Genomic DNA, 15,007 nt, shown 5'->3' on the forward strand with positions numbered 1-15,007 from the left:
TCTCCTAAGCTTTCAGATATATATAATGTACACATTTCTCTAGTCACATATATTTAGGGTGTCTAGCAAAGCTGACTCAATTCATGTTTTAAAAATCTGTCAAAAACTACACTGAGATTTCATCTCACTCCAGTCAGAATGGTAATCATCAAGAATACAGACAACAACAAATGTTGGTGAAGATGTGGGGGAAAAGGTACACTCACACATTGCTGACAGGACTGCAAATTGGTGGAAGCACTAAGGAAAGCAGAATGGAGATTCATCAAAAAATTGGGAATGGAACCACCATTTGACCCAGTTACCCCACTCCTCAGTTTATACCCAGAGGACTTCAAATCAGTATACTACAGTGATGCAGCCACATCAATGTTTATAGCAGCTCAATTCACAATAGCTAAACGATGGAACCAATCTAGGTGTCCTTCAATAGATGAATGGATAAAGAAAATGTGAGATTTTATATATATATAAATACTACTCAGCTTTAAAGAAAATGAAATTATGGCATTTGTCAGTAAATTGATGGAGTTGTAGAATATCATGTTAAGCAAAATAAGCCAATTCAAAAAAAACCAAAGGCTGAATATTTTCTCTAATATATGGATGCTGATTCACAATAAGATGGGGGGCCACTAGAGAAGAATAGTGTCGCCTTAGATTAGGTAGAGGGAAGTGAAGGGAGGGCAGAGGATGGGATGTAGAAATAGGAAGGATAGTAGAATGAAACAGACTATAGATAGATAGATAGATAGATAGATAGATAGATAGATAGATAGATAGATATAGATATAGATAGATAGATAGATAGACTACAAGACCAATGTGTGATTCTACAACTGTATACTCAGAAAAATGAGAATTTATATCCCATCTATGTATGACATATCAAAGTGCATAAATAAATTCTAGTGTCATTTATAACTAATTAAAACAAATAAAAAATTAAAATAATAATAATAATAAAAAATTTGTCCAGAAGAGAATGAATCTCCACTAATGCCTCTCTTTTTTTCCTCCTTAAAAAAAATCTTGGTCAAAATAACACTGACCACTGTTCTCAAGGTCCCTTTGGTCCAAATGGCCTTACTCACTTTTAGTAGACTTCCAGTACTCCAGCAAAGCAGGCTTTGTTTCCTTTTCCTGGGAGGAACTTGCAAATGAAGTTGTTACCTTTGTGGTGGGAATGTTATCTGTACACTTACCACAACAAATTTTATCTCAGGAGAGGGATTGAACAATCTGGCATATATAAAAAAGATACTGTGCCTTAATCTTTTCCCTACCAGGTTGCATTCAAGGGGTTGGAGCACAGGATATTATTGAGCCTGACCTGCATTCCTTATCATTATCATAATGCCATCAACTTTAAGTGAGTTCCCCCTGTCAACTATATCCAAAAGGTCTTTTTTGACTTTTTCTTACACTAAGCATATTGATACTCAGTGGAGGAGGCCCTTTCCATTCCTTTCTTTAGGTTTCCTTAAAGATCCCTTTACATAGCTGCCAACAAAACATAGTTTGGTCTTTGTTTCTGTTCTTCCCAGGCATTATACATCATAAATGCACTATCAACTAGTTGTAAGGGTTTGTGTCAGTTTCCTCCCTCTGTCCATTGAAAGTCCCATTGTCTGTAGAGATTGTTAGGGACCTCTCTATACAGAAATTGTAATGTCCAAGCCAAACTCCAGGAGGCCCATTTTATCTTTGTAGACAACAGGCAGGATTCCATCCAGAGGTATCCCCTAACCAAATGGGTACCCTATTAGGAATTAAAAGGGCATACCATGTTTGTCCCCAGGTTATAATCTAATAGCACTGGAACCCACTGCTATATCCTTTATATCCTTTATGACTGGCAGCTTTCACCCCCTGAATAAGATAGAAGAGTTAACCACCAGGTTAATAGGTCCCCTATTAAGGCTTTTTTCAAATGTAAAGACCATCCCTAGAGGTTAAACATTATACTCAACTCCTTTGTCCCAGAGCAGCAAAGGGAAATGGAAGTGGGGGTGGACCCAAATGTACGTTACAGAAAAATTCAAACTCAAAGACTAAAATGGAGTAATCAATTAGAAAGTCATGGGCCAAGCCAATAGCCTTGGTACCTCCCAATGCCTGTATATTTATAGCCTCAATATTTTTTTTCAATATCTATTCAGCATTATCCAGAAGCCATAAGACCTGAGACTAGTATACCAAGTAGACAAAGCCCTCTGTAGGTTCCCTCTCAATCACAGGATCTCCATCTTCTCCATCTTTCAAATAAATCTTACTCCTTTCATTTTTGTCCTCTGCTAGCATCTATGGATGAACCCATGAGACAGGAACCCAGAAAGAAATCAATGAAGCTTACAGCCCATATGGACCCCACCCACCAGCAAAAGTGGTGAACCGAGCACCGTTCTCAAAAAGGGGCTGGAAGGCAGGGCCAAGAGTGGATCTTCTTTGCCCATTTCTTTATAGCCCAGGAAACCTTCCTGGAACTTTTTTCCCCAGCCCAGGGATGGTATCTCTTGCCCCATAGTGGATGATTTGCAATTGCATGGGGCCAGGCTGAGAAAGAGTGCTGGGACTCCTGGTACTGAGTTTAAGGAATTTAAATCTTTTTCCTTTTTTCATTTACTAATGTATAAAGACATATTTATTAGACCCAAATATATGTTACCTCATAGAATTCAAGGAACTACGAGTATTTGAATTCATCCTAGCTGATTTTTTTAGTATTTTAACTTTGCAAATTAATCAGATGTCTCTTCTAACAAAACATTTATGAAGATTAATGTTAAAACCAATTTATCCATTTCTAACCTAGGTTCATGAAAACCAAGGTATCAAATAAGTCTAGTTATTACTTTAAGTCAGTTATTTGTGCCAAAGAAAAATCTTTAGAAGCAATGGAAATTACACTTTAAACATTTTATAGAAAACAAGAGTCTGACTTTTGATTGGCAGGTCACCTAGAAAATCATGCGGTTAAATATTTCAAAAGCACATTTAGTCTTACCAATTTAGACTGACCCTTTTTGTTAAAGTTTTATTTAATCCACATGAACTGAAAGGCATTTGGATCCATTCATTAAATTTATGAATTCTCATTTATCCCCATATTGGAGGTTTCTTATACATCCTGGGTTCTTCATGTGTTCAACTCCCCTTATTCAGTATTTCTTTCACACCCACCATGAGTGTGGTCTTGTGTTTCTGAATAGAGATTCTCAGTCACACAAAACTACCAAGGAAGTACTTCTTTCTCAAGAATAAATTTTCCTACATTGGTCTGTGCATAAAGTTACCTGGTTGCCACTGAGCTTTCCCCATGTTGCCAATCCACTTTTGATTTTGGGTCTGTTTTTGGTCTCAAGGATAGCAAGTTTCCTCTCTCATTCTTAAGCCACCACAACAAGGCACAACAAGTCCTCAAAACCCCTTAGATGACACATAGCCTCATGTTAAGTGCCAAAATTGCTAGAAATACCAGGGTGCCACAAGGAAATCAAATGTGCTCAGAAGTAGCTCAGCAAGTCAAACTTTACTTCTGCAAACATGGTGTTACTGAACAAATTCTGGCAAACAAGCACCCTTGGGCAGGCAGTCTGCCCATTCCGTGTTAGGAATAACCCTAACACAGCACTGCCCTTTTCTCTGATAGGAGGAGCTTTTAAGGTCACAATCTATGCAACTGGCTCATCTAAAATTGGGGAAGGCAAAGGGAAGGGCTATAGTTAAAATGGCTACAATTGGATCTTACACCCCAATTAAAGATAAATACTATATTCTGAAATGGGCCATCAGACTTTCTATTTCTCACACTGTGAAATCTCATGAGCCCACTCTTTACTATCCACAGTCAGATAAGCATTCTGGTCTTCTGCGCTTCCATCAGAATCAAACCTTAAGCTCTGCTTACAACATTCTAAAGTTTTTCAAGCTTACATAGCTAAACTTTCCAAAAATTTCTCCTACAAATTCCAAAAAGCTCCAAAGGCTTCAGAACCACATAGTCAGGTTAATCTCACCAATTACCCCACTTCTCAGTATCAATTTATAATTTAGTCAGCTTTTTCACTGTGACTAAAAGACCTGACAAGAACAATTTTAGAGGAGAAAAATTTTATTTTTGAGTTCACAGTCTCAGAGATCTTAGTCCACAAATGTCTAGTTCCATTTGTTTGGGAGTGAGGTGAGGCCGAAAATCATGGCAGAAGAGTGTGGTGGAGGAAAGCAGCTCAGGACATGGCACCAGGAAGCAGAGAAAGGGGGCTGTCCTCACCAGGACATAAGCCCCAAAGGTACACCCTTAATGAAATACCTCTTCCAACCATACCCTACCTGCCTACAGTTACCACCCAGTTAATCCTCTACCAGAGGATTAATGAACTGAGTAGGTTTAGGCTTTCAAAATCCAATCACTTTACCTCTAAATTTCTTGCATTGTCTCACATGAACATTTAGGGACACCTCATTTTTAAACTGTTAACAGAGGACTACATTAATTAAGATATAAGATATAAGGGAGAGGGTAAATTTAGAAGAAAAAGGGTAAATTTAGTTCAAAAAAATTTTTGAAAGGAATGTGAGTCATGGAATGATATTTATTGCCTAAGATTAAAACTGTGTTGTTTTATTTTTGTTTCTCCACTTTGGATGTCTGAGACAGATAAATCCTATAAGTAAAACTTGGATTGGGCCAGAAGACAGAGGATAGTACTACAGTCCACCCAACACAGGGAAGGAATTAGTAGGTCAATTGGAGACAATCAAAAAACAGCCAATACTAGAGAATAAGAATGATCAAATTATGTTATATGCACACCCGAATATGGCATAATGAATCTCATTATTATGTATAATTATAATGCACCAATAAAAATTTTTTAAAGGGGCAGCTATTGGAAGGTAGATAAATAGGTTTTTTCCAGGAAGAAGTATATAAATAGCCCCCATTACATATGTGTGTCTAAATAAAATGGTCAAGAAAAGTGATCCAAATTCAAATGTTACCCAAGGTGGCAGATGTCTCAGATCTTTGAACTGAGAAGTTCAATGGTTCATGAACTGAGAAGCAGCAATTCAGGAGAGTAAGGCCACAATTGTGATAAATAACCTTTTGACAGTGTCTAGAAAGCATACCAGAAATAGAGGCTTTTACTCTCTCTAGCATTTTTCCTAGAATATGGCCAGGTAAAATGCTGCTAGCTACCAGAGCTCTTTGTCATGGTCACAGATCAAACTCACTCATATAGAAAGTCATCCAACTCTCGTAACCTTTTCCAAGGTAAACAGGAAAGAAATCAAAACATTTTTAGCTTACATGGAAGAATATCTCTGTATCTGTTTTTTTCTCTGTTTAGTGGTTCATTCCCATAGTTGAACTCACCAGGTAGATTCTTAAGTTCCAAATCCTTTAAAAGTAAAACAAGAGAAAGTCTTGATTTACTATAACAAAAAAAAGAGAAAAAAACATCATCTTTGTTTAGTGTTTGTGATCCTTTAACCCTTTTATGATATGACTTGCTATGTAATTCATTATTTAATAAAGCAGATAAATTAGAACCTCATTTAAAAAGTACTCTATATAATATCCTAAGTTGGAGATGCTAACCAATGAGTTCCTTGATAAAAAAAAAAAGTTACATTTTTTTAATATACTCTCTCCCTGAACTTCATGGTTTTCCATTTTCATAACCCAAGGAAACATTAAATGTTAATTTCTTAGGGCTTAACCATAAATCTATTATTTCATAAACAAATAACAAAATATCTGCTCTTAAGATATAAAGTCTTAAAATTTATTTCTTGAAGCTTGGACAATAATTCAAATGGTCTTACTTCAAAAAAATTACTTCACCAAGTGTAAATTCCACAAACATTTATCAAGTATTTAGTATGCTTCTGGCACTGATTTAGATATTGGAATTCAATCATGAAGCAGAAAATGGCCTCAACCTTGAAGAGAGAATATAGTAGGCAGAGAACACATAAATCAAATACCTAGGACCAGTATACAGAACCAATAGTACTAATGACAGCATCAGATTTATGCCTGAACTTCTTCATATAACTTGAATTGGTCCTGAGTGAGTCATCAAAAGTCAGCCACATTAAAGTCAGTGAGTGTGTAGAAGCAAAGAAGGATAGTGAAGGGATGTCATTTCAGGTAGAAGCCATGAAGACATATATATCCTCTTGGGGAAAGAATAAACACCATGGTAACAAGAGCACAGAGCACATGGTCTATGACAGAGTAGACTAAAAGTAGGAAAAACCTTGTTCTATACACAGTCACTCCTCAGTATCGACTAAAATCAGTTCTGGAAACCCCCATGGATGCACATGGATATCAAAATTTGTGAATTCTCAAGTTCCTTATATAAAACGGTGTAGTGTTTATATATAATCTATATGCATCATCTCATGTACTTTAAATCATCTGTACATTACTTACACCAAACATAATGTAAATGCTATATAGTTATTATACTGTACTGCTTAAGGAATAATGACAGGAAAAAAGCCTGTACATATTTAGTAGAGATGTACATTTTCTAATACTTTTGATCTGTAGTTGGTTGAATACATGAATGAGGAATCCACAGTCAACTATAAAAAAGAAACAGGAATTATGTTTTTATGTACACAAGAATAAGCCTCCATGAAATCCACCATTCTCTATAAATAATATACAATAAAAAATTTAATGAATGATAAAAATATAAGATCTGCCTCATATAACCTAAGAACATATTCTGACTATATTTGTGAGTAGCTATATCCTGGTTTGTGAAATAAACTAAGGATGGCTGTCCAAAATCTTGAAAGAAACAAAAACAAAAAAGAAATTGGGAGTTATCAAATCTGACACAATTAGAATATTAGTGGACAAAGTCTGAGACCATACTTTTAATTTTTATGTGATGCTAGGGATCGAACCCAGTGCCTCACACATGCTAAGCAAGTGCTCTGCCACCAAGCTACAACTCCAGCCTGACACTATACTTTTTTAAAAGTTCTTCAGTTTGCCAGGCACGGGAGCACATGCCTATAATCCCAGCGGCTCAGTAGACTGAGACAGGAGAATTGAGAGTTCAAAGCCACCCTCAGCAATGGTGAGGCACTAAGCAACTCAGTGAGTCCTTGTCTCTAAATAAAAAGGGCTGGGGATATAGCTTTTTAGTAAAATACCTCTCAGTTCAGTCCCCAGTACCAAAAATAAAAATAAAAAAATTTAAAAAGAAAGAAAGAAAAAAAAAAGCCCAATCTTATATCAAAGTCTTTGGAGAGTCTTTAGAGAACTGAAGAGATACACAATGGTAGTCATTATCAAATAACTCAAGATAAATTCTAGCTTGATTTAAGATTCAAATGCTAAAAAAAATTCAAAAAAGCATTAGAAAAAAGCATGAAGTAATTATTCTGATGTGGGACTGAAAGGGGTTTTGCTAAAGAACATGAAAATCCAGAAGCCCTAAGATTAACATATTGATTATTAGTAGCTTATTAAAAATGAGCTCTTTCTTCATGATAAATATGTGTATGTGCACTTGTATAACATGAACAGCAGAGATTATTAACATAGGTAATACACACATGGAAATAATTTCTTCATTATATAAAGAATTGTTAAAGAATAAATAGGCAGGACACAGTGGCACATGCCTGTAATTCCAGTTGCTCAGGAAGTTGAGGCAGGAGGATCACAATCGCAGAGCCAGCCTCAGCAACTTAGCAAGACTGTCTCAAAATAAAAAATAAAAAGGGCTGGGGTTATGGCTTAGTGGTTAAGAAACTATGGGTTCAATTTCTGGTACTAAAAACAATGGAAATTTTGGCAAATAATTGGAAGTAGCAGTTCATTGAAAATGAACACAAAATGTTCAAAAACATATGGAAAGATAGATACTCCTTTGTTATTAAATAAAGGAAAGACATTTATATCATCAACAAAAAATCATTTGTCATTTAGCGATGGGCAAAGAATTAACTCTTTGATAACCCAAAATACAGAATGTCTTTCTAAAAATTTGTTCTAAAAAATGACACATATACACAGGTATATGAAGAAGGACAATTCCTGTTTATAATAGCAAAGCCAAGAACAATCTACCTTGCTCTTGGATAGGCAGAATTAATATTATCAAAATGACCATACTACCAAAAGCACTATACAGATTTAATGCAAATCCGATCATTGCATTAATGATATGGCATTCCTCATAGAGATAGAAAAAGCAATCATGAAATTCATCTGGAAAAATAAGAGGCCCAGATTAGCTAAACAATCCTTAGCAGGAAGAGTGAAGCAGGTAGCATCACTACACCAGACCTTAAACTGTACTACAGAGCAATAGTAAAAAAAAAAAAAAAAAAAAAAAACACCATGGTATTGGTACCAAAACAGACTGGTAGACCAATGGTACAGAACAGAGGACACAGTGACTAATCCACAAAACTACAATTATCTTATATTTGACAAAAGTGCCTAAAATATACAATAGAGAAAATATAGCCTCTTCAACAAATAGTGCTGGGAAAACTGGAAATCCATATGCAACAAAATGAAATTAAACTCCTATCTCTCACCATGCACAAAACTCAACTCAAAGTGGATCAAGGACCTAGGAATTAAACCTGAGACTCCGTATCTAATAGAAGAAAAAGTAGGCCCTAATCTTCATCATGTGGGATTAGGCCCCAACTTCCTTAATAAGACTCCTAGAGTGTAATAATTAAAACCAAGAAACAATAAATAGGATGGATTTAAACCAAAAAGTTTCTTCTCAGCTAAAGAAATAATCTGTGAGGTGAACAGAGAGCCTACATCCTGGGAGCAAATTTTTACCCCTCACCCATCAGATAGAGCACTAATCTCTAGGTTATATAAAGAACTAAAAAAGCTAAGCAACTAAAAATACAAATAAACCAATCAATAAATGGGTCAGGGACCTAAACAGACACTTCTCAGAAACGAAAATACAGGGCTAGGGATGTGGTTCAAGCGGTAGCACACTCGCCTGGCATGCGCGCAGTGCTGGGTTCGATCCTCAGCACCACATACAAATAAAGATGTTGTGTCCGCCGAAAACTTTAAAAAAATAAATAAATAAATATTAAAAAAAAGAAACGAATATACAATCCAACAACAAATATATGAAACAATGTTCATCATCTCTAGCAATTAGAGAAATGCAAATCAAAACTACTCTAATATATCATCTCACTCCAGTCAGAATGGCAGCGATTATGAAGACAAACAACAATAAGTGTTTGCAAGGATGTGGGGGAAAAGGTACACTCCTACATTGCTGGTGGGACTGCAAATTGGTGCAGCCATTATGGAAAGCAGTATAGAGATTCCTTGAAAATCTGGGAATGGAACTACCATCTGACCCAGCTATCCCTCTCCTGGGACTATACTCAAAGGACTTAAAAACAGCATACTACAGGGACACAGCCACATCAAAGTTTATAGCAGCACAACTCACAATAGTTAAACTGTGAAGCCAACCTAGATGCCCTTCAGTGGATGAATGGATATAAAAAATGTGGCATATATACACAATGGAATTTTATTCAGCAATAAAAGAGAATAAAATCATGGCATTTGCAGGTAAATGGATGGCACTGGAGAAGATAATGCTAAGTGAAATTAGCCATTATCCCCCCAAAATGCTTAATATTTTCTCTGATAAAAGGAGGCTGACTCATAGTGTGGTAGGGAGGGGAGCATGGGAGGAATAGATAAATTCTAGATAGGCGGAGGGGTGGGAGGGAAAGGGAGAGGGCAGGGGATTAGCAATGATGATGGAATGTGATAGACATCATTATCCAAAGTACATGTATTAAGACATGAATTGGTGTCAACATACTTTACATACAACCAGAGATATGAAAAATTGTGCTGTATACATGTAATAAGAATTGTAATGCATTCCGCTGTCATTTATTTTTTTAAATCAATTAAAAAAATGAACTAACATATTAAAATAAATAAATAAATAAATGTCCAACATAAGAAACTTTGTAAAGAAAATAAGGTATTTATCCATATCATTAACTGCCATGCAATACTTAAAAGATAAGCTATATATGCTGACAATATGTCTGAAAATTTTGTTTTATGGAAAAAAATTAAAGGCTGGTATCATGAATAAAGTACATGCCAAAAAATTTTCTGAAAGTTTACATGACAATCTTAATGGTAGAAGAGGGACCTAGGTAATTAATAGAGACACAGAGGCAGCAAAACTTTCTACATATTTTATACTCTTTTATGCTATTTGACATTTTTTACCATGTACATATATTACTTTTTAAAATGTAGTATTTAAAAATAAAAACAATGTACTCAATATACTGTACTCAATTTAAAAAAAGGCAGAAGTAAAGAAAAATCTCTGGTTATAATACAAAAAAATATTATACATAGACTTTTGTTAAGAAAAAAATATACCATAAATTCCTGAGTGGTACCATTTTCTGCTACTTTATTTGCAAGCATTTTCAAACAATTCTTGATGGCTAATCGCTCATTAAAATTGAATATCAGTGGTTGAATTTGAGCCAACTGAGCTAGCTCTTCTTCAGAAACAATGTCTGTTGTATCTAAAAAAGAAAAAAATTCACATTTGTAAGTTCCTTATATGTGTATGAAGGGAAATTCACATTTAAGTTCCTTATATGTGTATGAAGGGAAAATTAATTTCCATTGAAATTAAGGGTCAATGGAAATTAATTCTTCCAAAAGGCAAAGGGTCTATAGCCTTGAAAGAGACTACCTTTGTTTTGAAAAAAACATGCTATGTATCTTGAAATTACACAAAATTCCTTTTTCTTGGAGGAAAACCATTCAGTTGTAAATATAACAGAAAGTATTCTGTTTTACAATGTGAATAGGGTATAAGATTGACAATTATGTCAAGGAAAGAATATATAGGACTTTGGATTAATAAAAAATTAATGTTTTGCCTTCCTGGAACCAAGTATTTAGAAGTTCTTGGAGTCTGAGATGAGAAGATACAGAGAGTCCAACACATGTCATATTCTACTAAAACAGATCTAACATTCACAAACACACACACACACACACACACACACACACACACACAAACATCCCTTCAAGGATAGACAAGATCTATACTATGCAATTAAGAAGACTAAATGATAGATATATATTAATGCTTTTAACCAATGATAAATGAATACATTCTATTAAATAACACATGTGGAATTTTTGTTTCATGATGATCTTTTAGGTCACATTGGTAATCTGGGCTCCAAATATCTGAAATATTATACAGCATATCCCCGGTCAAAATGCAGTAATCCAGAAACCAATAATAAAATAATGCCTTAAAAGTTTCAGAATTTTGAGGTAAAATACTTACATGAAGCCAGTTCTCAAAAATTTCTTTCCAATGACAAATAATATGAGCCAAAAATATCATGTTAACAGCAGCAAAAATATACAACAATTAATGAAACAAAGAAAAGGGTATCCGTATCTATAAGATTTTGCACAGCACCAGGTATCTCATTTTGTCTTACAACCACACTATATCCAGAAGCCCTTTGTAAGGATAGGAAAGAACTGTTGGCTGGAACCAATAGTCACAAAAATTCTAAATCCTCATAAATATTTCTAGCCTTAGTATGAGACAAATTCTAAGCAGTCCAGAAGGGAAGATTAAATTCATAAAATTACCACAAGAGTAGAAGCTATTTAAATCATCTTTGAGCCCCCCAAACCAAAATAAAACAAAACCCTTAAAGCTTCCCAAAGGGTTCCAGTTTTGCTGGGGAGAAAACAAGTTGAGAGAAATACACAAAGAAAGGAGGAGGTAGGACACTGCTGTCAACTCCCCAACACTGATTCTACCCTGATTGTTAGTTAAAGCCACTCATGTTTATTCCACACTAACATGCTTGTCAGTAAATAATTCAGAAATAGGCATGTGGTGATTTGGGCAGAACAAGCAAGAAGAAGTTTATTCAGGTCTTACAGATAAGAAAAGTAAGGCTATCTCCTACCCCATCCTACTGTCCAGACATAAAGAAGCATAAGTCCTAATTATCACAGGTAATCCTCAGGAAATCATAAAAAAAGAGTTGCATAAAGCAGAAATGAAAAATGTAAAAAGAATCATGTTCTGAATGACATCACTACGTAGCTAATCATATCAAACCTGGAATCCTTTCAACCTCTGGACTTGAAATGTATTTAATCATTAACATCATTTTAAATTTTATTTCTTTTTCTTGCAGTCTGGTCTAAGAATTTCTATCAAAGTATATAGGTCATGCTTTGGCAATAAATAATGTCAATCATTCCAATCAGTTTATAGAAAGGGACTTGACTTAGGTATTTGGTGCTGGCATCATGGTTGAGTATACTTGAAGAGCAGGTACTTTCCTCAGTATGATTCAAGAATACCATAGAGTGACCTGCCAAGAGAAGTGCTGTCTTTGCCACAATGATAAACTGAAGAAGATGGAGACCAGTATTCTAACAACTAGTTCCCAGATAACGCCACGTAAGCAACAGTGAAGGAATTATAAAGTCATCACCAAAACTGTTGGCTCTAGTAATATATAACCTGAGCTATAATGAGGACCAGGAGTGCCATGCTTTCTGTTAGGTGAATGACTCATTGAACATTTATGTCTTGATTGAGTAAATATAGTAAGTCAAGCCAATCACAATGAATAAGAGGAAGTCTTGGAAATGTAATTTTTAGTTTTCCTCCCTAGGTCATAGGAAGGTACACCAGGAGAAGAATATGATCAGTGCTGAGAAAGATGTCTTTATATCAGCCATATATTGTTTTTTCCATACTCTTTCAGATTTCTGTTCATTCTCTTTATCTCATCAGAATACTTGGTATTATTTTCAAGCAAAATGCAGACTTTAAAATAAAGTCTAGTTTGCAGTGAATGATAAGATTCAAATAAAATAGAATGGAAATCAAGAAGAACTCATTCATGCTTAATCAGTAAGAGACATCTAGAGCTATATATATGTTCATGGACAAGGTGGAAATTAAAATGGAGAAGAAAATTAGTAATGCAATACAGCACGTAAAATTTTTTAAAAATTATTCTGAAATGGAAGATAATCAAATAAATAAAATGCATCACATATGCATCAGCTATAGAAAGAACTAATAAGAAAATGAATTAGGGTTCAGAACATGGCCGCGGGTGGGGAGGTAGCACTCCCATAACCTACTCTGCATTCAGCGACTTCAGAAGGACTGGATGCTGTCTGGTCAGGAACATCCAGCAAAGTCGGGCTGAGGTGAAACCTAAGGGAGGAGTTTGAGCTTCTCAAAGGCTGCAGTGTGCTCGGACGTGGGTGAATCCAGGCCACCTCACACACGGAGGTACTGGCTGGTTGACCCACTACCTGCCACAGTCGGAGGCAACTCAGCGCTATGGAGACCCCTGAGCGGCGTACAGAAACGAAACTTCGGATCCTGTGAGAATATGCCAACCAAGCCTCCATGTGCCAGAGGGCCAAGATCTGAGGTTGGGACTTAGGAGAGACAGACCAGATTCACCCTTCCCATTGGACATCCTGGCAAGGAGTCTGGCATCCACCATGGCGGAGAACTGACTTCATCAGAGTTCGGCGGATGGGATTGCTTCGGTGACAACAGGTATGTGACCCTCAGCATACCATATCCATACAGCTGGGAAAACTCAAAAATATCTCCCAGCTCTCCTTGAGCGTGATTATTGGAGCCGAGGAAAACAGGAGGGGCACCTGACCTCCAACTCCCCGTCCCAAGAGCGGCAACAGCCGAGGCCTTTCTAGCCATCTCTCAGGGGCATGGCTAACAGAGGGAATCAGGCAAATAAGTTGACGAACCCCAGCTCTCCTGTGCTCCACAACCTTGAGGTCTGGGTGAATGGCAAACAGAGAGAGTGCCCAGTCGTTCAAGAGAACAGGACATCCAGGGGGCAGCAGGCCTGGAGTGTAGCTAGATCTGTGGAGAACTGCACCAGTGAGTGGGGCCTGGCAGGGTGCTGGAGACCAGGAGCCGCCCTGGGTGACCAGGACTGGAGAGCTGCCCAGCTGGGGAAGAGGAGCTGCCTCACAGAGAATGTTTCCTGCATCTTGAGGGAAGAAGCTTGGCCTGGAGGGCACAGCTTCACCTACTGGAAGAGAAGATAATAGAACTCTAAGTGCATTTTTCTTTTTTTTTCTTTTTAATTTTTATTTTTCCCTGTTCTTTTATTCTAACTATTTTTCTTTCTCTCTTTCTCTTTAGTGACTTCTTCCTTCCTCTTCCCCTACCTTTCCTCCCAAGCATTACGACTTCTATTATGTGTTATTTATTAAATGCAAATTGGTGAATGTTCTGAGGCTATCTATAGTGCTACCAAGTCCCTAGCTACTCCCAAATACTCTGGTCCATTCTCCTGTGAATATCCCCCTTCAGTAGAGCAATCTTCCAAGGTGGCTAAGATATACGAATCCCCATACCATCACATCACCCCACTTAAACATAAAGTCCTAAGACCAAACTGCAGTTCGGTTCGCTATATGCCATCAGAATCTGTATGCCTTTTATGAAATGAATGAATTTGCTTTAAATTACAATAAAACCCAACATCTCTAGACATTGTCTCCCATCACAAATGAGAGATCCCAGAGATATACAATACCAAAACAAATTTATAGGAGAAAATAGTAACAGAGCAGTCAAACAGAGCTGGAAAGTAACATGAGCATCATGAAAAAACACAAGGAAAAAAGAATTATAAACAATTCAGGACAGCTTAAATTTACAGGAGAACCTAAAGGCATCAGAAAAATGGTCAGATAAAGAACTCAAGGCATACCTGACTCAGATGGAATAGAATCTTAAAGAGGTCATTAGACAGAAAATGCAAACAATGAAAGAACACTTTAACAACAAATTACATAAACAAATTCAAGAAGCAAAAGAACAACTCTATCGGGAGATAGATAGAGGTTATAAAAAAAATCAAACAGAAATCC

The 15,007-nt window shown here is 36.3% G+C and overlaps 1 protein-coding gene across 1 annotated transcript in view; it reads right to left on the minus strand.

Moving 5' to 3' along the window:
• Ptpn20 (protein tyrosine phosphatase non-receptor type 20) overlaps positions 1-15,007 on the minus strand; it is a 69,501-nt gene that overhangs the window by 36,515 nt on the left and 17,979 nt on the right. Inside the window, exons 5-6 of the mRNA XM_076835203.1 lie at positions 10,454-10,605; positions 5,315-5,405 (exon numbers count right to left, since the gene is read on the minus strand). Coding sequence (XP_076691318.1) covers positions 5,315-5,405; positions 10,454-10,605 — 243 coding nt within the window. The remainder of the gene's footprint in view (positions 1-5,314; positions 5,406-10,453; positions 10,606-15,007) is intronic.

This window comes from Callospermophilus lateralis, chromosome 15 (genome assembly GCF_048772815.1).
Source record: "Callospermophilus lateralis isolate mCalLat2 chromosome 15, mCalLat2.hap1, whole genome shotgun sequence".
In the NCBI taxonomy this organism is placed as follows: domain Eukaryota; kingdom Metazoa; phylum Chordata; class Mammalia; order Rodentia; family Sciuridae; genus Callospermophilus; species Callospermophilus lateralis.